Here is a 26,764-nt window from a genome sequence, read left to right on the forward strand (position 1 = left end):
TTATTGCCAAATAGGAGAAAAGTTTGAAATGCGAAAAACTCTTCGCGTACCTTCCCGATCAATCATATGGCAAGCTTTCAAAGATCATCCTGTAGTTATATAATGAGCTCTCATTAGTCGGCTTACAACATCGACTAATACGGACTCCAAAGAACATTAAATCTGATACAAAATAACCGGAGTAGTGCAGCACCTAAATCTATGGCATCATAATTAAAGAACAGAACATTTGTATCTTCCTCTAAATCATTAATATTTGTAAAATTAATTTCCGCTTACGTCATGGTGATGAAAAACATTTGCACGCAGCCATCATGTATCTGGGTTGCCGCGTACTGATCTTTCCTGTCAATGGACCGGACCTTGATACCATGACCACCATCACCAGTTTTTGCCCCTTGACAGGATCAAAGAGTAGTCTCCCGGCCCCTAAAGAGATTGGCCGAAAAGATGCCCCCTCTCTGTTCCAAGCAACCTCAGTACATAGTCAGAGATTGACCAGAACCGCCAAAACAAAGCCACTGGCTGCATCCCAGATTTTTTTCTCTCTCTCTCTCTCATTTGGGAAATCCGAGAGACTCGCCACGCGCCACGTCCCAACAAATTAAAATAAAAAGAGACGGGTGTGGATTGCCCACATCCAGCTGGCCCCGGCCCCCATCCTGTCCAGTCTCCACTCCGCGTGCCGCGTTCCACAGTGAACTCTGCCGCCTCCCATTACTTATAAATAAATCCCAACCTCGTTCTCGCTTCTCCCCCAATTCAATCTCGAGTTCACTACATTCTTCTCTCTCTAAACTCCACACTCTTCTTTCACTCTCTGCTAAGGAATCAACCGCTTCCAATAATTCTGAGGCATCTCCTCATGGAGTACTTCGGCAGCGATTCGAGCTCGCCCTCCACATCGGCGGAGTACGAGTACGCGACGGTGTCGTCGGCGCCGCCGAAGCGGCCGGCGGGGCGGACCAAGTTCCGTGAGACGCGGCATCCCGTGTACAAGGGAGTGCGGCGGCGGGGACCCGCCGGGCGGTGGGTGTGCGAGGTCCGGGAGCCGAACAAGAAGTCGCGGATTTGGCTGGGGACGTTCCCCACCGCCGAGATGGCGGCGCGGGCCCACGATGTGGCCGCGATGGCGCTTCGCGGCCGCTCCGCCTGCCTCAATTTTGCGGACTCTGCTTGGCTGCTCCCGGTGCTTCCCCGGTTTTCCAGCACCAAGGACATCCAGCGGGCCGCCGTCGAAGCTGCAGAGGCGTTCCGGCCGTCGACGGAGCCCGACAACGTCGGTACTTCCGGCACCGCTGCAGCACAGATGGAGAGCTCGTCGGAGGGGGCGGCGATGCCGCTGCAACCGTCGGAGGGGACTGTGGGCGGCGACAGCGACCATGGAGTCGACGCCATGTTTTTTGACGACATGGAATTGGGGATGCACGGTTATTACTACGCGAGTATGGCGGAGGCGTTGCTGGTGGAGCCGCCTTCGGCGTCGGCGGTGGCGGTGGCGGGATGGGGGAATGGTAATTGGGATGAGGTGGAGAATGGTGCCGACGTGTCGCTGTGGAGCCACTCCGTTTAATTATGTGATATCGATAGGGCGCTTCATGTGCTTTAGTTTCCTGAGTGGGGTAGGAAGGATTGAAATGGTACCTATATTTTTTCTCATGGTACAAAATGGGAAGGGGGCATAGGAGATCGCTGGTTGTTTGTTTGAGAGAAATAAGTTGCTTTGGCACCATTGAGGCCATTCAGTCGTAAGGTGGGAACCTGATCATTTGATTGATTCATTATAATGGTTACCATTCTTTATTGATAGATAGTTGTTTGGAAAGGTTCTTAAAACGTTTTTATTTTTTTCCTTGAAGGCTGAGAGATTTGTGCCTATTTGGTATGTCCGAGAAATTTAGATTAGAGAATCTTGAAAGGAACAAATCATATCTTCCACTGCGTGCACCACTGACCGTACATACCATCAATCGCATCTTTTTCTTCCTGTAGTAATATACTGGTAATACATTGAGATGTATGCTTGATAAAACCTATAAAATTGAGCGGCTGTGATTAATGCTATGCAAGACCTCATGATGCACAATATTAGATCATTCCTCCTCCGAAAAGGGTGTCTTATAAGACAGAGTTCTCTTTTCACTCAATCCTGTCAAGGAAAAAGGAAACAGAGTTTGGATATCGGTGCATGTACCGATCAATATAAAAGCCCTGGCACATCCAAATTTCCGATCTAATGTCAAGGATCCAGCGGGGAAAGCGCCGTCCACATTAATCTATCTCAATTCCACCTCCCTTCCCCGATAAATAGATCATACCAAAGTAGTCATCACAGTTTCAGGAAATCAAAAATCTGCCTCCTGCTGCATGTTTTCATAGACCAAGCTAAATCTTTCACTCATCAAAGGATACGATCATATCTCAAGTGGCTATAAAATTCCCTTACCAGATTCAGGAATATCATAATTAACAGCCAGTGTGTAAATGAAAGCCAAGATGGCATTACAGCAACCAGACTTTCCACTGCCCACGTGATCAACTCCAAATGAACAAGCACTATGAAAGATGGTGAAATAGTCAGTTACAAAACCAAATATGGAAATTGAGCAGGTGTCACAGAAGTCTATAGCCTGCTAATTCTCAAAATAAATCTCCTTTTCTTTACAAAAGACGGCCAGAATAATTTACATGTTAGTCTAAGGCTTGGACTTTACATCATTTTTTAGTAAATTACATGGAAGAAAACAAATCCTACGCGACAAAAAGCTCGAGTCGCCACTGCAGAAACAAAGAAACAAAGGAAATATAAGTTAGTCAAATAGGAGACGCCGCCTCACAGACTTAGGCAAGTTCTGATCCGAATCAGCTGACTTCTTTCTGTTGTCTCTTGGTGGCTCATCTGCGTTCTTCTCTGAATCCTCACCTGTCTTCGCCTGACCCAGTGCCTTTGTTGAACGGTAAAACTCAGTGATGCTAAGCTGAATGCCACTCGATTTGGGAGATTCTGAATTGTCAGCAACTCCAGCTTTATTTTTGCCAGATCTTGAATTGGATTTTCTTTCTTTTGATTTGGATTCCTTTAATCTCTGCAAAAGATTCACAGGACACCCATTAATACAAGTACAAAAAAAGAACAAACAGAAATATTCAGTGTTCTTCAATCCAGTATCGAGGTATCTACAGAACAATAAAACAGAAAGCAGGGAATTTGCATGCACATGGGTTGTTCAAAATTCTCATAAACCGGCTTCATGCTCATATAAACTGGAACCATACACAGACGAAGCAAAATTAGTAAATATCATTATATCTACCTGCTAATACGGCCTAATCAATCCTTCTCTGGTTACTTTCTGAATTGCACAAAAAACTACTTAGAAACTCATTGCATCTTCTCCTGATTACACCATAAGCGCCCCTAAACACTCTACCAAATTTGGTGAATAAGATAAAGGAAATGTTAAAGAACATATACTAGGGAAGCTGGAAATGGGCAATGCCCTGGCCTTGGGCCAAGCAAATGCTGAAGTTCTAATAGGCCCAAGCCAAAAGACTAACCAGCATGAATGAAAATTATGCTGTGAGTAGCCATTTACAGCCCTTACCCCGTGCCACCACCCATCTTTGTTCTAAACACATAAAATTGTTGTACTGCATCTTCCAGCTTCAGAGTAACAGCACTGCAATGCAGTCTAGTGAAATTTTTTTTTCATAGGGAATAAGAAGAGATCAGCTCCGCTTGTACCAAAAAAAGACAGTGGTCCCTGTACAGGTTATTAGTCTGCTGCTATTGGATACCCCTCTGTATTACCAGACTTCTATTCTGAACCTCTAAGGAAAATTAAACCATATTGCGGAAATTTCAGTACTCACTCCAAACTCGTCTAAGGTTCCTTGCTTTACCAAACTTTGTCTGTATCATCAATTGCCATGTAGTTGGTTGCCAACACTGGTGCTCAGTAATTGATTATAAATTTCTAAAAATCCATCAGCAGGTTTTTAGTTAAAGGGCACCTTTAATGATGGAGAGCAGAATGCAAAGATAAGATTGAATGGACCAATCTTCTCATTATCCTTCACATATGCAAAATGAACTTGATAAGGTAATAGCGCAAGCTGGGTTAAAAACATTTCATAACCCAATTGATTCAAATTGTTTGAAGACTTGGACTCTTCTTTTTTATGTTTTCCTTAGTGACTGAAGTCTTCAATGCAGATTGCTAGACACAGTATACCATTTCCACATCTATGGCTATATTCTTTACAACAACATATAATCATAAAGAAGCACTAAAGTAGACAGGAAACAATAAACAAGGCAGTAGATATTATTGAACACACATAGAGATGCCAATTATTTGGATCCTTAACATTTGCTATTTGAAAATGATTTAGAAATTGGCCCATCTTTCCTCTCTTACCAAAAAAAAAAAAAAAGGTAAATTATGTTCATAGTCCTTAAACTAAATCGGATTTTTTTAAGTGATCCTTGAACTACAAAATGCTAAACTTCAGTCCTCCAACTATTTGAACTGGTTTAATGTTGCCCTCATGTACGATTCTGATGGTTTTCTCTCACCCAAAGTCTGATATGGTAAAAATCCGATGTTTACGTGGAGTATCTTGCTGATTTGGATTTAAATATTAAAAAAAATGATGACATGGGTAAAAGCACTTTCAGCCACCTCCGACTCGAATGCCCTCCGCCGCCACCACTTGTCACCCCACCCTCGCTATCCTCGACCCCGCTGAGGCAGTGCACCACCATCGCGGAACCCCAGCCCGTCACCACCTTGAATACGATCCCACTCCGGCTCTTCCCCGCAATGTGGGCGGATGCCCGGAGGAGCTCCAGCTCGAGCTCAAACCCCTTGTCCACCGCCTCGTAGATCTCCCCGCTCCGCTCCTTTGCCGCCGCCACAGATCCGCCCTTACCTTTCTTCAATGCCTTGTCCTCTCCCGCTGTGCGCCTCTTGCGGAATTGCCACTGGAGCACCATGATCGAGAAGACAGCGGCTAGCATGACACCAGCGAGGATGGGAATCGTCACCGCCGGCCGCCGCTTCTCTTCCTCGATTGGGCAGGGAACAGGGGAGCTAGAGTTGAAATTGGGGTTTGGTTAAGGGCTTTCGGGATCTTGCTTGTTTGGGCCGCCAGGGCACGGGTTCTTGAGCGAAAAACCGCAGAGGTCGGGATTTCCGATGAAGGTGGTGGGGCCTTGATTAACAAGGGATCCAAGCTGGGGTATTTCGTCAGAGAGGTTGTTCCATCGGAGGTCGAGACTCACAGCTACAGAAATGGTTCGTACTCTAGAGGAATAGGGCCGAAAAAGGAATTGGAGGACAAATTGAGCACATCAAAGAGCCACAGGAGGACGGCAAAGGCCGGAGGGAGGGAGCCATTGAGGAGGTTGGAGGAGAGATCAAGATGGGAGAGGAAGTCCAAGGCGTCGATCCCTGCAGAGATGGGGCCGGAGAGGAAGATCTTGAAGGTCGGATGACCTTGACACTGTCGACGAAGATCTTATAGGCGATGGGGGAGGAGTTGGATCCTGGCTAAGAGGCTATAGAGGTGATGGTAAGGAGTAGCCGGGGCTAGCGGTCTCAAGTTTGGTGCCGAAGGTGAGGTTGGAGAGAGGTGGATCTTAGAGAAGAGGCCGAGGACAAGGTGCTCACGGAAGAGGGCAGTGGGGAGCAGGCGGCGCAGCAGTGAATGGAGTCGTCTAAGGGAGCAAAGACGATGACAGGGGCAGAGCGGGCCACGACAGAGGCAGAGGAGATGAGGGCGGGGACCGCCATGGTGAGCTCTTGGAAGTCAAGGTTGGCAAGGATCGCACCAAGAAAGGTCGCTTGGTGCGGTTCTTGGGGCGGCGAAGAACCAGATCCGTTGGGAGTGATAGAGGGAGAAGGTGGTTGGAAGTGCTTTTACCCATGTCATCATTTTTTTTTATATTTAAATCCAAATCAGTAAGATACTCTACGTAAATATCAGATTTTTGCCATATCAGACTTTCGATGAGAGAAAATCATCGGAATCATACCTGAAGGCAACATTAAACCGGTTCAAATAGTTGGAGGACTAAAGTTTAAGATTTTGTAGTTCAGAGATCACTTAAAAAAACCCGACTTAGTTTAGGGACTACGAACAAAATTTACCCAAAAAAAAAATTATAAAGTGTGGGGCTTTACTAATGGGCCCTCTTTTTTTAATGTGACATTTTACATTCCATAATCATGTTCATTCCACATTTGGGGGGCTATTCAGAGCTTTAGTTTTACAGGTATCTAAATGACTGTCCATGCTCAAGCACATCATACTTGTGTCAAATAAATTCCAATTTTTGCCACATGTTCATAAGTAGGAACTCATGCAAAGTGACTTTTGCAAGTATTCCCATTTCCATAATCTCTAGTAAGAACATTAGTGTAACATGTGATTATTTTCAGCAGAAAACATATGACTATTTAGCTATAAAAAAAAAAAAACCAAGAAAAATAAAAAGATTTGAGAGGAAATATCATCTCATCTATTAACAACACTAGGCTAGTCTTGGAAAGGAGTAAATACAATAGAAGATGCACCTAGCTATTACATCATGGTCAATAAGATCCTTGCTTGTGATGCCCCATACCGTGTAGGGTACAATATGTGGTAAAAAGGTTACATACACAAGAAAAGAAAAAACTGCTTGGTTCAAAATTAAAATTGATAGCCTCTCCTTAAAAGAATGAAAGGTAAACTTTTTTGTAAAATCATAAAACAAAACATCAAAATAAAGTGACTTCTAGACATTTTTTATGTTACAAATACGTGCCAGGTAGTACAAAGATGGCCATATTGAAATTTGATCGTGGACAGAGGTTACAAGTCAGAAATGAGAAGGAGACTCATGAAATCAAGTAGATTAGAGAGACGTTCGGTCTCAAAAGAATTTTCATTGGAGACAAACTAATAGTCAAGTGGAACAGATGAAGCTGATACAAAATAAGGTACACACACCATACACAATGCATAATAGGCAGCAGAGTCAAGTAGTAATTTTAAATGTCATAACTACAGAAATTTTAAGCCTCTCAGAGACATCTTGTCTTGAAAGATTTTTGATCAGAGAGGAACTAATGGTCAAGTGGAACAAATGAAGCTGATACAAGTTACCCAACTGCATAATGGGAAGTAAAGTCAACTAGTAATTTCAAACCAAAGACATAAGCACAAGACTAGAAATTTTAAGCCTCTTACTTTTCCTATGCTTGTGACAAATAGTGACAGGACTCTAAATCTCTTGATCCGTCTAAGCTCTTTCTTCCTATTGAGAATCTGGCATCACAATTTGTAAAACTTCACTATCCTAGCATCACTCACATATTTAAAATTTAGTGTCACATCATGTTAAGGATGATTATCTTAAGGGCGTTGCCATCAGCATCTTAAACATATGCTTTTCTGTATCAAATAGATTATATGCAAATGAACCACACACGAATGCAGTACAAGGAATAAATGTTTCAACCTACAGTCTTTTAGATTCACCAATCACAGTACTAAATGAGAAATATAATGGGTACCTTTTCTTCCAAAAATCTAACTTCTTTGGGAAACGCAGCTTGTACAAGCTCCATATTTTCATCAGTCAAGAGAAAGCAACACCCGTTGTCAATGAGCATCAATGGAACATCTGGCTCATCTAGCATATAGTCAGAACCATTAGCTCCCACGGACTCCATTTGCTCAGGCTCAGATTGCTCACCAGAAACATCATACGTAACTGAACTCTGGATAGCTTTCTTCCATTTGACCAAGTAATAAGGATGGCCATATCTTACTTTTATTCGTTGAATGGAGTGAAACTCATACTGATTATGCAGAAGCAAGCCTTCATTTGGATTTGAGGCCACTTCCCTTAAGTAAATAGTTGTTAACATTGGAAACATCCGTTGCCGTATATAAGATGGCTGCCAATGCTGGTGATAATTTAAAAATTCAACCAGAGTTTCAACTTTGGGTTTATCCCATATTAGAGATGGGCCATTGTTTTCTGCATGATAGAATATCAAACATTAAGCAGAAAATTCCAAATATATACATGCATGACCCAAGGAAGGTGATAAAACCATCAACAAATCAAAAAAGATAAGGAAATGATCCATCTTTAAGACCAGTCGCAAGCAAAAGTCAACTTTTAGATATGTGGAACTAGCAATCTTATTGTAGATTTATTCTACGGAAAAAGCTCTACAGCAACAAAAAAGTTGCAATAACTGTAACTTGCAGCAATGTTGGTTCACGACCAAGTGACTATCTGATTTGCACACCAAAATCTTTGCAGAAAACCCAGCAACAATTACCTTAATAACTGAAATTTGCATGCCTCTTTACTTTCTCTATGCTTTACCTATAGAAAACCATGCCCTAATCAATAGGCTAACTAGGTTTAGCATATTTGAAATAGATGCCAACTTACGTTATTTGTGGTGAATCTGAAAAGAAAAGAAGATTATACATTGATACATTGATTGCTTTCCATATAGAGATGCAATTTTCTATAAATAAAATTTTTCTATTTTGTTTATGCGGTAGTGTCCATCCCAAACAATTTGTGAGAATACTTATTTGTCATTTTCCTGATAATTAAACATATAAGGATTATGCATAATCTAGTGCATCATGCTTTGCATGTAAAGACTCACCAGAAAACAACAAAAAGAATTGCTGAATCCAATGACATCATATAACTCGTTCAATTAAAAACGCACCAATCACCATTATGCGATATGGAGTAATACCAAGGTTTAAGTACGGATATCAATTGCATTATATGGTGCCTATAAGATATCTACCATGCTAATAACTCGCTGTCGTTATATGCACCCAATGCATATTGTAGGGTATGTTTCAACCAAGGTTCGCTGTACCGGTACCGGACGGCGTGCCGGTCCCAGACTGGTATGGTACGATATCGGTACCGTACAGTACCGACACATGGTATGCCTAGACGTACCGGTCCGGTACCAGTACACTATTTTTTTCGATTTTCAAATTTTTTATTTTTTTTGAATTTTTGAAGTTAATAATTGATAAATACAACTTCAATATGACATTATATTGTATATTATTGACATATTTGGGTTTAATTTAGAGTTAGGTTGCGGTACAAAGACTCTTGATCCAAAATTTCAAACATATATTTATTTACATTATATTTTAACTATGTCATCTTAAAACTAAAAATATATATATATAATATGCATTAAAATGTATCTAAATATTTAAGTACAAAGCGCAATAACTGATATACGAACCTTAAGATGTACTCTGCATTTAATTTCTTGTCGAGTGTCTATGACGCTCGTAGATGTCTGGATCATCAACATAGTCAGAAGGAATATCAGTCCAACCCTCTAGCCAAGCTGCACCGTACTCTCGAATATTCATCATTCCATAAGGCATCCTCTCTGAATTGTAAGACATCTCAAACCTTTCGCTAAAATTCTGATTCTGAAAAGTATCCTCGAGATGATGGTACGATTGTGGAGGAGCCCCTCCAAATATGCCAGTAGCAAAATCTGATCCGTAAGATGCTCCAGACTGCATAGGATAGTAACCACTAGAAGATGATGCCTCGGATGCACCATATGCATATGGATCATAAAGTAGCTATGGATAATAGGATCCATAATGCGAGGATGATCCAGATACATCTATGGACCCTACTCCACGTGCAAGATCGTCCGCAGTATATATATATATAATTAAAATATATGCAAGTATAACAAAACACGATAGTTTAATGATAATTAAAATAATTATATATAATTTTAAAATAATTTTAATAATTATTTTAAAACTTATAAATTCAAAATAAATATGTTATATGCTTCAAATAATATTTTTAAATTAACTAAAATATAACACTATTTTTATATATTTTTTATTTTATAATTAAATTTTTTAATTTAAATAATTAAAAAAATAATTTTTTAATTTCAAATATTTGAAAAAAAATTTGAAATTAGATTTAAGTAGCTTGAATCATTTTAAACATGATTCCCAAACTCTATTTTTTTCCCTAAAATTTAATTTTTTTAAAATTTTTAAATAAATAAATATTTAAAAATATTTAAAAAATATATAATTAATAAAAATTAACAATTTTGGTGTCATCGTGTAGATTTTTCAAAAATCTATCACATATAATTAAATCATACCAAAATCATAAGATTTTGGCATGATTTTCTCCTATTTTTATTTTACCTCATTTTTATCCTATTTCTAACAACAAAAATAAAAAAAAATATTTACTAACAAAATAAAAAATTATCTTACCTCCGGCCAAAGATCAGCCTCTTCTCAAATCACTCCTCCAATTTCACGAAATTTTGCCTTCTTTTCTAATTTTTTGGAGGTCTCAACGATTAAGTTGCCCACGGCCATGGGTGTTCTTTGAGAACTCTCAGAGAACACCGAAAGCCTGGTGCTTATTAAAGCACCAGACCCTCCCCCCATGTGAAGTGGGCCATGCCCATTTCTCTCCCCCCTCCCTCCCCCCAACCACATGAAAAGGCCCCCACCTTCCCCCTCCCCTCCTTTCTCATGGGCGGTACGGTTCGGTTCACCCTGAATCGGTCTAGAACCAAACCATACTGCCCAGTTCCGGGCAGTATGGGCCCGAACCGCACCGAACCGGACGGTTCGGTGCGGTTCGGGGTCCTTTTCCGAAAAACAGGCCCGAAACGGACCGGTAAGAGATCGGTCCGGCTCGGTACGTCCCGTATCGGGTGGTTCGGCCCAGTACGGCGAACCATACTTTCAACCAAGATCCACAATCTCGGTATTGGGTATCATACTGGTACATTACTAGTCAATATGGTATAGTATGCATCACATACTGAAACACTTTTTCTCCCTTTTTATCACAATACTGCTCGAAAACAGTTAGTACAAATCAGTTCACATGGTATGTGCCTTGATTTGGGATGGTATGGTAAGGTTCAGGTCAGTAAGGGTCAGTTCCAGCCTTGTATGGACTTGCTTGATGTTTTCATACCAATTCTGAGTAAGTACGGTATGATATGGCCCGAACTTATTGTACAGAAAACATTGGTTTCAAGCCTATACCAACTGAGTCATTCCACATTATCACTTTTCGACTAGTAGGCCACAATAGTTAACAATGCATTGACCATATTTTTATCCAATGTCCGATATCACGCAACATCTGGAGAAGACTCCATGCTGCTCTCAACATTAGAGGGAGACCCTCCTCTCTGTCGTTCCTTTGGACCAAATGGAAGGGAATGTAGAGGGTCTTTGGTTCGCAACCAGAATCAGAATGAGAATGAGAATCGGAATGGCTTGGAATCAGAATCAGAATCAGAATCGGAATGGCCCAATCCCCTGAAGCGTTTGGTTCGTGACCGGAATCAGAATCAGAATTGGAATGAAAATTTGAATCCATAGAGGAGAGTAAGGATTGAGTTCTATATAGATTGAGTCATTCCCATTCCATCCCGGAATTGAAATCGGAATGGGACTCCTCTCAACCAAACGGTTCGAATGGAAGTCACCCATTCCGATTTCGATTCCAGACCTCCACTCCCCTCAACCAAACTCCTCCGTAATTTCTACCTCTCAAAAAAGGTTGGAACACTTAGTTATTGTCATTTGCTGGTCGTTTTGGAAACAGATGAGGGTCACTATGATGTGAGAGTCAAAAGTTTATTCAGCACTTAACCCTATTTCTCATATCAAATTCTTTTAATAGAAAAGGAGGGAACTAGGTCCATAAAATCCACACCAAGTCAGGCCAGGTCAAGTGATACTGGGACAGGTCTGGCGGGTTTCACCAGGTTGGAAGCAAATTGAATCTAATGAAAGACCCAAACCAGACCTAGGCCCGGTTCACCGAGTTTCAAGTCCAACTGGCTAGTCTGGAGCGGGTTTGATAACTGGGCAGTCAGGTTAAGCCTGGATCAGGCAGTTTGGTCCTTGATAATGGAGCTCGACCCAAACCACTGCCACCTCTTGGTACATGATTCATTTGCTTAAGGTCCATGCACTACAAGCAATTGTTTAGTCAAGCAATCAATTTAATTTCAATCAAAATGCTTTGTGTTTATTTTGATTGGTTCTAGATGTCATGATTTCACATGAGATCAATTGTTACAAATAGCACCCATATGACAAGACTAAGCAAGGGATTACATATTTTTGACATCTTGTTATATTTCAAATCCCAAAACAACCAGATTTCCCAATGAAGTTGGAAGTATCATATCAAACTTCCTTATGATCTATCAATTGTCATCTTGTCACATTAATGTACTGCCTACTCCCTACCACCTCCACCTACTTTGCAAAACCTTAAATCTCAACCCCAGCAAAGTCCTCCCTTTACCTTCTGCACAAGTCTTGTGTCTCTCTCTTACACTATCTTACAGCAAACATGAAATAATCCAAACAACAAATTCAACTTGACTTGTCTTTGTAATAAGCAAGCAGCAGTCAAGTGAAGGCTTTAGTATTTGCTCCAATATCAGATTGTCTTCTGATTAACCTACAACTGTTATTTACGTTGAGTTTCAGCCAACCCAACCAAGCCAGCCCAACTTGCAACTCTATGGTAATATCCACGGTCAGTTGGAATTTTTTAGACCAAGTAGGCAATTACAAGTGGAAAGATAATAGAAAATGACTAATATCTTGATATTTATAAAAACTAAAGCCAAAACTGGGCCTGATAAATAGGGTAGCTAGTTTTCTTAGATTTTTTGTACAAATTCCTTTCTAATAAGAACTAAAACAATTCATACTAATGGTAATTCAATAATTATTATCTAAAATTTCTTTCATCTCAAAAGACTAACATATATAAATCTTTAAAATAGTGCACCATCATTCAAACAATTTGTTAACTTCCATTTCATTCCTAATTCCTCATAGGTATATGAAATCATCTCTTCATAGATTCGGTTACCTAGAAGAAACTTACCACCATAATTTCCATGGTTGTTACTTAAATACAATTCAATGATTGCATTGTTTGGAAACTTTTGTGCTGCTGCAATCATTTTGCACATTTTGATTTGCCAATTCTCATATTTCTTTTGCTCCTTAGTTTTGCGGTCCTGCAATTAAAACCAAAGAAAAGACAGTTAGGAAAAGCAACAAAGTGATACAAGAGAAAAGAGATGCTATGAGAAGTTTGGGGGAAAAACTAAAATAAAACAGGACATGTCATAAAATTTCAATTATGTGTAATAATCTTAAATATAGAAAAGAAATATTTAAAGGACTGCCCCAAGTCTAAATTCTGACAGTAAAAAGCTTCAACGTCTAACTGAAGACGTTGATATCCAGATCTACCAAAGACAAAAAAAATGTCTTGATAGTATCCATCGATAGATGCACCTTATCGCAGGTGGAGCACAAGCATTTGAACCCTGTTGGCTTTTCCATGCAATTTTCAGAACCATTAAGAATACAGTATTCACAAGCAGTCTTCTGATGAGCTTTCTTGCTGCCTGGGTGACCACAATGTGAGCAGTGTGGAGATCTTGCACTCGGTGAAACCTCATTTGAAATAGGCATGTGGGGATCCATGGCCAAACTGATGCTTCCCTCTGAAAAAGGGAAAACCCCTTTACCAACCTCACATAACCTGTATGAATCATGAAGCATAAGACCCTTAGGTACATATAGATCACACAGGAACTGTCATTTTCCAAAAATGTTTACATACACAAAGAATAAAATTACCTAGCCAAAATTTCATCCTCACTAAACATCTTTACAAATCGGACAGCCGTATCAACCCCAAACCCAGATACCCCATGCAAATCATGGTCATTACCGACCAGAAGAGCAATGGCTACCATTTGTTTTCTCTTCAAACCAAGACCAGCTTCAACATCTGATATGTTGTAGCACTCAAATGGGTCCTGCATAGAAGGTGTTGCTCAAGTATTACATACTTAAAATGAAAACGGGTAAAAGAAATATTATGCTAATTAATATTATCTCTACCTGTTACAAGTTGAGCATAAATTGTACCAAAAAAATTGTGTCAAAAAGTGTTTCTACTTGCTAAGGAATATCCATATAATATCTAGCAATGTTCCCTCTCTTGCAGGATGAAGAAGTAACATTGATGAATAGAAGAAGCCTTCTTTCCCCTTGAGTTCTGCTTCGTGTGATGGAGGGCTAGGCTCTCCAGAGCAAGTCCGGGATATCATATGTTTCTTTCTCATTCTTTCTCTCAATTATGAGGTTCAATCATGGTGGAAGATCAACATGGAATGCATTCAGACTTATCCCTTTTCGATGTTTGTCTACCATGTACCCTGATACCCTCATTCATAAGTTTCTGCACCTTTGTCAATATGTTCATATATCAACACTAGAACCAGAAACTATAAGCTAACCAAATCATCCCTTGCATATTGTCCACTACAAAACTTCCCATGTAGTTCACCTTACTGAAAACTTGGATCTGAAAAGAATTTCCAGTCAACTACAGGCCCGTAAACAACAACCAAAAAAAAGAAAGAAAGAAAGAAAAAAAACACTAAATTCTTCCTCCCCCAATGTATTACCACTTAAAATAGAACAAAGAGTAGCTGAATGAAAATTTGAATGGTTACCATTGAAGTCAGTCACCTATGCAATTGCTTAGGCACCTGGGGGACAGCCTACAAAGGCCAGGTCTATCGCCCGGAGTCACCAAGGCTATTTGACTCCATGGCGATGATCGGGCAAACCCAATGCTAGCTCTTTACTATCGGTAACTTTATTTCATTTACTTTCATTGGATAGTTTCTTCTGCAATCAGCAACAGATTATACAAAATCTCAGAGTTCTAAAAGAGAGCTTTGTATTAGACCAAGTTAATGGCCGTTGCACACAGAGAAAAAAAATGAAAACAGAGGGAAAATTTTCTTTTGGTAATTTTATGTGCATCTCTCTTTACAGCCTTAGAGAAAAAAGCTGACTTTATGCACGAAATATGGGTGACTTAAAAGTAGAGCTACTTTTAGGGTCAATTTTTCACCTGTTTCAAACTCAAAGAGTCAAGATCATTTGAAGTAGTTTTTTCTAATGAACCTCAAGGGAAGACTCGATGCAATAAGCATGACAGGAACCATAGTGCAGGTTTCAATTTTTATTTATTTTAAATTGTTTCTGCTGCATCAAACATGAACAATAACGAAATAACAGTCGGCGAATTTAATTCATCTTAGATGCAAGGGTTTTCCCTTTATATTAAGTAGATGAGCATCATTGTCTAGATGTTCATTCACTACTTCCTTTTTTCCCTATCTGTTCTTTCTAATTCTTGTTGTACCTGGTAATCATTTGAAATCAAACATTCAAACCTTTAAGAGATTGTTAAATTTCTTTGCTGTTTCTGCATTTTCATATTTAATATTTTGATATTTTTCTACACTTTTAATTAACATTGTCTGTCAGATACTGGACCATGATGATCCAGAATAAATTGTATGATCAAATTTAGTTTAAATATAAGGGCACATGAAGAGAGAACAGGGAAAAAAACAAGAAAGTTTCCAGTATACCATGTAGGAGCATTGATGTAAAACTTGTAGTTTATTGAATTGTAAACCACTACCTTGCAATTGGAGCGAAGGCACTTTATGACACATTTCGCCCCAAACAGGAAAGCATCACTGTCAGCAGTGATGCAAGCATCAACATGGCCTTCACTATTTAACTGTGCACACAGGGCTTCAGCCTCACCACATGCTCTTAGAACTGGCATCCCTAGGATTTCGAGGAGTTCCTGTTGATGTAAAAGATCCAGATATCCAAATTGATGTAAAAATTAGGATAAAACTGTATGATCGTAAAAGATCAACATATCCAACTGATGTAAAGAAAATGGCTAAATTTTATCATCTAAATTTGACCAACATAAAGAACATATGGCCAGAGGAAATTCCATCCATACAGCAAGTAAGATATAATTAGTCTGACCTGGCATTTTTAGAGAAAGCGAGAGAGAGAGAGAGAGAGAGAGAGAGAGAGAGAGAGAGAGAGAGAGAGAAAGTATAACGCCTTGAGCAGGAAATGCTAGAGAAATAAGGGCACACATAAATAAACAAAAAAAAAAAAAAATCTAAAGAACCCATAAAATTACTTATACCAGTGTAAACATTGATAATGTAGTCAATCAAAGCCCACAGCATAATCAAGATGGTAAAGGAGCCGCTACTGGATATATATGTTTTGTGCTTGCTAATGGTCATATTTTTTTCTTCATTAAATGAATGGTTTCTTTCTATATGCCATTATCTGCCACATATAGGCTCTTTGTGAAAAGTATTGGCCTTGGTTTTCTTTGGGAGCGCTTGGGTGCCCTAATTTTATTTTAACCCTTTGTAACTGGTGTTTTGTTTGGCCAATGGCTTTACCAAGTTTTAGCCCCACCAGATTCACCCCCTCACCCACCCCATCACTCCCCACAAACCCCATTGAGAAAAAAAGTTACTTTTTTTATAGTTGTATGTTTAAAGATTAAATCAACGCTATCTACTTATAGTTGATCAAACACCATAAAGCAGGACTCAACAATAGAAATTATGCCCAATGCCCATGCCCAGGCCTGGCTCCAATATTAGGCTTACATTTTGGCCTAGGCCCGCCCACTAGGCCCGATTTCCTCTTCCCGCCCACTATTATAGGCCAAGTGCAACATAATTTTGTAGTGCAAAATAACATCTAAATAGTACATTTCAGCCAATAACCAATATTTTTAACTAAGAATTTGTAAAGTTAGAGGGTTAGAATTTCTTCTATTTATTAGTTTATTAACTATATAATCTATTATTATTTCATTAAAATATATAATTAGTTAATACACACACACATGTATGTAATCTTGAGCCGGGCTAGGCCATTTTTAGATCAAGCCTACTTTTTTGCTCAGACCCATCCCACGAGCCTATTTTTACCGACCAAGCCCACTAAATTTCAAGTTGGGCTAGGTGGGCCACTTGGCCCATAATTAGCTCTATATCTACCACATGTATCCTAAAGGGCATACCTTTTATTGATACTATCTGCCAAGATTTTAAATTTCGTGGGACGGAGGTGTCTCGATATCTCCATGGAACGGGACGCCCTGCTGTCCCGTCCTGTCTCGACAGCTGTCCTAATCATGCATCCCGAAAGATATCCTCATTTTTTTCTCTCCTTTCATTTCTTTTCTTTTTTTCTTAACTTCCTTCTTTTCTTTTCTTTTTGTTTCATTTTCTTATCCCTTCCTTTCCTTTTTTTCTCTTTTTCTTATTCTTTTTCTTTCCTTTTTTTTCTTCTTCATTTTTCTTCTTCTTATTTCCATTCACCTTTTTCCTTTCTCCATCTTCCTTTCTTTCTTTCCTCTTTCTTCTTCTCTCCTTGCATTGATACGTTTTGAAGTCCCGCTCCCATTTTTTCATAGAAATGGGACGAGACGGCTAGGATGCCCCCATCCTACTAGGACGTAAAACCTTGCTATCTACTATGTATATTATCTACCAACACTATCTACCATGCATGTTACTAGCATGATCATGGTTTGCCGTACTAGCTGATACCAATGCATTCCGATCATATCAGTATTGAATTGGTACGTGGTTTAGGAGGCATATCAAGTGTCAGTATGCTGAACCAGCCGCATTATTGAGCGTACCAACATCGTAGTACCAAATTCGGAACTAAGACAGCAACCCTTGGGCGTGGTACTAAGTTGAAAAACAAAACAATATCCATAATGACTCAAATTCGATATATATTACTGCAAGCTAGCTTGTACAAGTACATATCATTTTTATATGCAATGCACAAGAATGTAACTTGCATTCCCCTTTAAACCCATGCTCAACCAAACAACACAATAACACTTCGTGTTTGGGAAATCCAAAGACAAACCAATCTTCTCTATCATTTTAGTTTAAATAATTAAATCAAGTTTTCTTGCTTTTAATCTAAACCATGAAGTAGAAGAACTTACACCATATGAATCATCAAAGTCCGATATACCTTGAGGCATGAAAACTACTAAAGAAGGCCTCTACATGAACCAAATAAATGGGATGAGATCTACTGATGATGATAAGTCAGAAGCTAAAGAAGTCTTATGGATCTGGTGTCATAATAGCATAGTTTTCACTCAGTTTTTTTTCTGAAATATTATTTCTCAAATGGTTTGTTTATCATTTTACTTGCACCATTAGAGTCAGACTTGAAAACATCAGATTCATGCAATCTTTTGCCCTACAAACAATAGACACAAAGCATATATTTGCAGTCCTAATCCTACTATGGCTGCTCAAATCCATACCAGCCTAGTGCAGTTAAGTGTCAAAGTACTGCTTAATATCATGGTGGTCGATGTCCATCTCAATGTTAAGGACTATATGTGATGCATGGGATTTATCCGGAGTAATGCCAATAGTATTTGAGCTTCTTACACTACTAGATATAAGCATGCAACCAAGGTTTGTAATACCAGTCAGTGCCAATGCATACGGACCGTACCATACCGATGCGTACCAACTATACCATACCATACCAATATGCGATACAAGAGGCGTACCGACACTCGGTATGCCAAACCAGCCCCCATACTAGGCGAACCGACACTGTAATATAATGGTACAATTACGAGGTCTGGTACTGAGATGGCAAACCTTGCATGGAACACTTACAATAATCTGTCAATACATTTATCTATGAAATTGGAGAGAACTTTTGTGGTTGATAGTCCATACTTTAAATGTCAATCATCAAAGAAACTTTGGATACATTATAGCACTAATGAACTAGATTTGTTTATATTGATTAAAGTGATGCTATTTGTCCTACATATATTCATAACAGTCTGAACTGGTTTACATTAGGGGAAATTAAACTAACTATTAAATCTTAGCATGGTACTTGTGAATTAATGCATATCTAGTCTCAACATTACATGGACGTGGCATGCTTACAATGCCAGCCCCCAAGCAGAAGAGGCTTATGCATGATATTTTAATTAGTAATCTCCTTGGAGATCAAGATAACAATATTTCCATCCTCTTACATGGTTTGCTTCGGTGATATAATATTTATTAATGTTTTTATTAAGTTCTGCAGTTAATTTTTGGAAGTTGGTGGAGGTTAGCTACGAATGCATCTTGGGCAAGTCATTCCCTCCAATCTCATTTCTTTTGCACATCCTCGTCTCTTTGGTATCCTTTTATCAATCAGTCTTTCCAACATCAATTTCACCATCATGCATGGAAGAAGCATTGCGAGGAAAGATGGCACTCAAAGTAAGATTAGATCCAATGCCATGAAGAAAACAGGTACATGCAAGTGATTCATTACAAATGCTGTATCAGAATTATCATTCAGATTTTCACATGGTACTCTTAATCATCACATCATCCAAGTTTAAAATCGTTATCTCTGCAGGCTTACAGGTTCACAGTTGAGGATTGTCTTGTATGATGGGTGTATATGTAGAAAAGTTCCAAGCAAAATTTTATGAGAACATGAAGACATACTATATATTGTCATATCATTTTTGGATTTTGGAATCAATGTAACATGTGTTATTTCAAAAAGGATCACTAAGTTCACTTACAAAGAAAAAGCAAGAAATTCCAAATCACTAAAATCTGATCATTTTGCTACACTCAATTTTACTTCATAAAAAGATGCTTAGACACTCAACTTCCTGTATTATTCAAAAAAACCCTGCTTCCCAGCTCCCAAATTGCTCCTAGATCAAGTTACTTAGCCCCCCAATTAAGTTGAAGAAATCATTTGGTGCACACATTTTTAATTCATGCTGGTTACTTAAAACAACTACAAAATATATATGCGCACAAGCATACACATATATACTAGTTAAAATGCACACAATTTCTAAGTTTTTTAGATTTGAGATTATTTAAGTAGCACCTAAATTCTAAAAGTATTTAAAAATAATCAACCAATGATTTCTAATGAATTAAAAATTTTGCGTTCGTCTCTTGCTTCAGGACTATTCCCCCTCCCTTAAAAGCTTTTAGAGTCTCAATATTTTAGAAATTTTTGAATTCCTTCTTACATGCTAAGTCGAATTTTCTATCTCCTGTTGATTCTCTACTCCTCTTTTCTGATTCTCAAAGTCCAATAATTTTAGAATTTCTTCTACAAAAGTCTTGCATGTTTTATTAAGGCTTCTACTTTGAAATAGAAATTAGGGTTATTTTAGAATGGCCATAGAAATTTTTAAATTAATGGAATAATTTGATAAGGGTTATTTTTAGAATTGAGAATTTGAAAAATTAAGACGTTTTTGTAGGGTTGAAGGATTTAAGCATTTAAGAATTAAGGATTTAAGGAAAATAATATTTTTTTGATATCCTTTAATACATGGTTCATTTTTCAAGTTCCAAAGTTTTTCAAAGTTCTTAACTTTCATTCGTAATTAGAAATTTTTATATATCTGTCTTTCCTCGAAGCATGAAGCTAACGGCCCGATCACAAGTAGATCACATGTTCTCTCTTTATTTTGTTTCACGGCACATTTCAGTTGGGTCCCACAGCCATGGATAAGAAAAAGCAAAAACTTTTGTTTTGTTTTCCTCAATCTTAGATGCCTTTCATTTCTTTCAAATCTTTCTTTTAAATTAATATCTCTTTTCTAATCCTTGTAATATGAATTTCAATTGAAATGAAAAAAAATGTATCTTTCTGCTGATTTCTCAACTGGAATCCTAATCTCCTTTAACCACCTTGGCTATTAAGTAATATTTATTTTTTAAAAAGCACTATCCCCAGCCAACTATAATGCCCAGCCAACTAAAAACTTTCCTTCATGCTAATGGAGTGCTTTCCCTGGTTCACTACCTTGACTATAATGAGAGGCATCCTCCCATGAAAGCAAACCAGTTTTTTCTTTCCTTTTCTTTTTTATTGCTAGACCACCACAACCACCTAGCCAGCTAAAAGTTCTCTCACAATAACAGGAGGTTTCTTTTTCTCCCTACCTTGTCAACTATAACATTAGGAATATAAGCAAAAAGGAAACCATAGTTTTTTCATTGGATGGACTAATCGAATGAGTTGAAGATCTTTTGGAGCATCTGCAAGCATGTGCATAACTCTAGTTATAGGAGGGGTATTTCGAGAATAACAACATGATAGTTAAAATATCAAATATCACAAGAGTATTATGGGATTGGGGTATTTTGAGAATAAACAAAGTGAGGAAAGCAAACCAGCTTTTTCTTTCCTTTTCTTTTTTCTCACTGGACTACCACAACCACCCAGCCAGCTAGAAGTTTCCTCACAATAACAGGAGGTTCTTTTTCTCCCTACCTTGTCAACTATAATATTAAAAATCTAAGCAAAAAGGAAATCATATTTTTTTTCACTGGATGGATTAGTCGAATGTGTTGAAGATTTTTGAGAGCATCTGTAATTACATGCATAACTCTAGTTACAGGAGGGGTGTTTTGAGAATAACAACAGGATAGTTAAAATATCAAATATTATAAGAGTAATATGGGATTGGAGTATTCTTTTTTTCCCAAACATATATTTTTAGGATACACACACACACACACAGATAGATTGATACATAGGCTGAGATGCTTTTAAGAGCATTTGGTTCCAAATGCTTCCCAATGGAAATCAATAAAAAGCCATTCAAACAAAAAAAAAAAATCAGCACCACTGGTCAAATCTATGATGTATAAAATAACTAGATGCGAAAAAAAAAATCATGATTTTTGAGTTTTTTAATTATGCAACCCAATGAAAACAAAACTAACAACTTCAATGGTATAATTTCATTTTTGTAGTTTGATCTTCAGCATAGAAACATCCAAATTAGTTGAAATCTAATTAAGATATGTTTTAAAATATTTAAATCAAGATCAACAATTTTGGACTTGCAATTATATAGTTGATGCTATGTTTTTGTTCATTAGTTATATTGCTACCGTCTATTTTTTGCTAGCTAGATACATAGACAAGAGAGCACAAAAATAAATGGATTTTAGTTTTGAAGTATAATACGCATCCCAAATCACAACCAATGGTAGTGATTTTTATTCTGACAGGCCCTTCACTAATTTCCGCTAGGAAGCATTTGGAGCCAAATGCTCTCAAAAGCATTACAGCCTCTCTCTCTCTCTCTATACATACATACATGTATGTATGTACATACACATACATGTATGTATGTACATACATACATATACATATATATGCATATGCGTATACATATATATATGCATATGCACACACACACACACATATACATATGCATATATATATATATATATATATATATATATATATATATATATATATATATATACATATATACATATATAGTTGTGGTTATATTACACACAGGCTGTAAAGAAAGTACTCTACATGTACCACCAAATTCAACATTTGTTATTGAAAATGAGCATTTAAACCATTAGATGTGATTTAGGAGGCCTAAAATGTTTATCTATAAAAGATCATCTGTTTTGAAGACTCCTAGCCTATGCATCAAGTCATTCCAAGCATTTAGTTATGGTGGAATGATATAGTGTGCTGATTCTAGGACAACCTAATGGCTAGGCTAGGGGTCTCCAAAATAGATGATCTTTAGATATATACATTTTAGGCCTTCTAGATTGCATTCGATAGTTTAAATTTCTATTTTCAACAACAAATATTGAATTTGGTTGTAGGTATCAAGTCCTTTCTTTACACCCCGTGCGTATATGTGTGTGTGGATATGCATGTATGTATGTACGTATGTATGTATGTATAAGTGAGTGTGTGTGTGTGTGTGTGTGTGTGTGTGTGTATTGTACCCAGGAAACTAATAGGTTAGATGCTCCCTGTTTAAATGACAACTTATGCCCTTATATCTATTGCAATCCATGGGCGTTTCTGGTAATTTGGAACTACCGTATCTCATGAGAAAAATGAACATATCACTAGATTTTGAAAGGGTATTTTCTTTTGATTCTTGGAATCCCTGCACCTCTTCCTCTATCCTCTACTCTTCTTCACTTCTTCCTCACACTCTAACATAATCAGTCCTTTCCATCTACCTTTAACTGCTGCCCTCAACCACCTGTCTCTTCTTGTTCCTTCAATCTATTGCCACTCATTCCTTCACCCACCTTCCATCATGTCCCACCAGGCAACCCTCCTTTAACCTTCCATATTTATGGGCCTCTTCGTTCATGGTGGGTCTCTTCAAGAAATTAAACTTGGATTCTTCTGATTTCTATCATGCACCGTCTAATTTCTCTCTTGCCCATGCAGTCTTAGATGGCCCAATCAATCTTTTTCTTTTCTGTTTTCTTCTGAATCAATTGATATCAGTGTTTTGAGTATGGTAAACTTCCACATTTTAACTTGAAAGTATTCATTTCTCTAGGGCATACCAAAAGTTGGATTTCCAATGAGTATAAATTTCATGATGTGTTTCTTGAGTCAACAATGTTAAGAAATATAGTTACATGAAAGGACCTAATGTGTAAGCACAAGGATAACTCCATGAAAGGATATGTATGTAAATATTAGATATCAAGAATTCTTTCCATTTTTCTTTTGGTAAACATTTTTTGTACTTTTTGGTTGTTTTCATGAGAAAGATGGGAATAAAATGTTATTCATATGCTGACATCACCATTGCCACTCCCAAGCTTGGGTGAGAAAGGTTTTGATGTCAGGTTGACAGCCAATCATAAAAATAGCTCAAAAACTGAGAAAATGGATCCTAATAATGATAAGTATTATGGTATTAGTATGTTAACATCTAAGTCTCTTGGAATGTATTCATGTCGAGTTCATTCTATTAGTAAATCCAATTGGACTATGTCCAATCTTTTCTCTAAAAAAAGTATGCTAACATTTAAAATTAAAACTCCTTATTCACAGCAAATGCAAAAACTACTGCAAGAGTTGCACAAACACTTGGATGCTTCCTTTAAACAATGTGATGGGGAGGACCACATAAGAAACTCACTCCATATGCAAGTGACATCTTTAAAACTACCAATTATCAATTGCTGGTTTCCTTGAAGCTCAGACAAAGGATGTCACTTATTAGATATTCAAGATTGTCCCAAAAAAAAAATCAAAGGTAATATAAATGACCATGGACTTCTAGGTCTCTAACCAAGAGCAGAGTTCTATATATAACATGAGGTCTATACTCTGAGAACTACATACTTGAATCAATAATCAGTGCATGATATACCTCTAGATGCTTCAACTTGCTTTGAAGAATGTTAAGCATACATCATCCAACACTCAATCAAGAATGATGAGATTAACAATCATGAGAAAACATATCTTTGATCCAATGGTCCTGTCTCAAGACATCACGGAATCAGTCTCTATCATGTCATGATATTGAGACAGCAGAACAACATGAAGAAGCACAACAAGAAGATCTTGAGACAAGATGTGCACAAGAGGAAGCCAATTGATGCAGTTAGGATTTTGATGCATGGTAGATGGTAATTTTATTATTGAAGGTGAGTCTTGGTGCAATGGTAAGGCTGCTCAATTGTGACCTAGGTGGTACGGATTTAAAACAAAAAAACAACCTCGCTGCACAAGTGCACATGAGTGTGAGACCATATGCACTTTACCCTCCTCAGACCCCACAGTGGCAGAAGCTTCGTGAATAGGTTGCCCTTTTTTGTAGATAACAGTTTTATTACTTTAGAGTTAGAAAAGAATTTTCATTCTTCACCTTCACGCTCATTTTCTTTCACTTTGCAAGTCAATACTATGAGCAATTTTCAAATAGTGGCAAAAAAACATTAGATTGCCACTAAATTGATTGGTTTAGACAATAGAGAATGCTAAAATACTACGAATTTGGTTAGACCAATCCAATTATCCCTTTACCATACCCCTCTCTACACCAAGCTCCAATCAATGGCCCTAGGGCTGCAACTTGCAAGAATTGCTTCATTGTCATGTTTTTTACACAAATTATAATACATATAATTATTAGAAATTTGGTCAAGAAAAAGATCATTGTGTCCCCTTACAAGAGAATATATTAAGTCCAAATGATAATGTAGCCTACAACAAATAATGCCACTGTGAGTATATCAAATTTGGACCTTAATTCTAATTCAATTTCTGATGGGGTAAAATCTGGTCCTGGCAGCTCTGAAATCCATGACTTTTATGCATATTGAAATTCAAATGGGATCAAATCAATAAATTTTATATCCATTTTGGGCTTGTGGTTGTCAGATTTCTTTTAATCAAATACTCTAGTTAAGCGTATGGTTTGGAGACATCATGCAGCAACTCTCAACCTACCATTTCGAAACCTTCTGCCCAAATCCCTTCCAACCGACCTGCTCTATCAAGCCAACTCTAATTTCTAACTCCTCGACAAATTCAATGAATATACCTTTCCTCCATCTCATAAAGGCATCCAATAAACATCTAAAAAGAAAATGTATCTACCTGATGACAAAACGAAGAACTATTAAAACTTCTTACCAAAAAAAAGTTCTTACCCCAAAAAAAAAAAAAGAACTATTGAAACTTACTCTCCCACCTTATAGCATCCTCACTAGCAACATTGCACTATCCTCCAATCCCAAATACATCCCCCATAACAACATCATAATAAACAGCCTGAAGAAAGATGTATCATTTTCCACTCACCACGCACTCCCGAACGCATCTGGTGAATGCCTGATTCCTCTGTTTCACAGGAGACTCCTCCCCTTCCTCCGCCTTCGACAGCGTCGAAGGATCAACACCAGAGTTGCAGAAGAAGCGCTCCATCCTTGCCTGCGTCTTCAACGGCGATGGCTCGCCGTCAACGACGAACACCGGGAACGCCCCCATCTGCAGCAAGAACACCGCACAGTGGATCCATCGATCAAACTTGGAACCGTCCTTGGGTTGGGTTAAAGAAAGAGATCGAATCGAACCTTCGAAAACAAGGCGACAGTACGGAAAAAGGTGGTGCGGATGTGGGGATTGCGGAGGCGAGAGGTTTTGTTGCGGATGGCAGCCCCGTGCTGGACGATCCAGAAGGAGAGGTCGATGGCGACGCGCTTGTTCCGGAGGAAGTCGACGCCCTCGTTCCGGGCGTAGGGCTTGAGGAGATCCCAGAAATGCCCGGCGACTCCCATTGCCGGCGATGGCGGAGGCGACGAGGAGGAGAGAAAGGAAAGAGGGAGGGTTTTAGGCCTGGTTTGGGCCCTCGATGGAATGGGAAGGGGTTTGCTATGTGCTTTGCAAGAAGAGAAACGTGACCAGGAAACGCGGCGAGAGCGCGGGAGAGCGGCTGACGGCGGTTCACGTTCGCCCATATGGGTGTCAGGAGGGCTGGGCTTGGACAGAACATACGATCCAGACCCAATTAACGCTCCGTACCTGTGCACCGCAGGCGGTGCAGGAAATCTCACGGGGAGCGCACCATGATCCCCGAAGTAGCCATCATTTTTTTTTCAATTTATATTTAATATTTTTATTTTTATTTTTTATTTAAAAATTTTATATTATAAAAATATTTTTATTTTTTTAAAAAAATTATAACATTTCATGACATATTATAATTTTTTACAAGATGTCATAATATGATCTAAAAAATTATGATATCCTATGACATATTTTGACATTTTGCGTTAAATTATAATTTTCTACATGTAAGATATCATAATATAGTGCAGGATGTCATAATATGAAAAAGATATTTTTATTCAATCATTTTTCAACATAAATTTAATATCTG

General features: G+C 38.3%; 2 protein-coding genes across 2 annotated transcripts; one reads left to right on the top strand and one right to left on the bottom strand.

Moving 5' to 3' along the window:
- Nucleotides 1–741: 741 nt before the first annotated feature.
- LOC105054588 (dehydration-responsive element-binding protein 1E) lies at nt 742–1,858 on the top strand. The gene has a single exon (XM_010936127.3). The coding sequence runs from the start codon at nt 866–868 to the stop codon at nt 1,571–1,573; it is 708 nt and encodes a 235-aa protein (XP_010934429.1). The 5' UTR covers nt 742–865; the 3' UTR covers nt 1,574–1,858.
- Nucleotides 1,859–2,596: 738 nt separating this feature from the next.
- On the bottom strand, nt 2,597–26,355 carry LOC105054587 (flap endonuclease GEN-like 1). Its single transcript, XM_010936126.4, has 8 exons — nt 25,959–26,355; nt 25,687–25,872; nt 15,626–15,796; nt 13,756–13,937; nt 13,408–13,657; nt 12,989–13,124; nt 7,566–8,035; nt 2,597–3,086 (listed from the first exon to the last, which is right to left on the bottom strand). The coding sequence occupies exons 1-8, from the start codon at nt 26,340–26,342 to the stop codon at nt 2,811–2,813; spliced, it is 2,055 nt and encodes a 684-aa protein (XP_010934428.2). The 5' UTR covers nt 26,343–26,355; the 3' UTR covers nt 2,597–2,810.
- Between the last annotated feature and the right edge of the window lie 409 nt (nt 26,356–26,764).

This window comes from Elaeis guineensis, chromosome 12 (genome assembly GCF_000442705.2).
Source record: "Elaeis guineensis isolate ETL-2024a chromosome 12, EG11, whole genome shotgun sequence".
Taxonomy (NCBI): Eukaryota; Viridiplantae; Streptophyta; class Magnoliopsida; order Arecales; family Arecaceae; genus Elaeis; species Elaeis guineensis.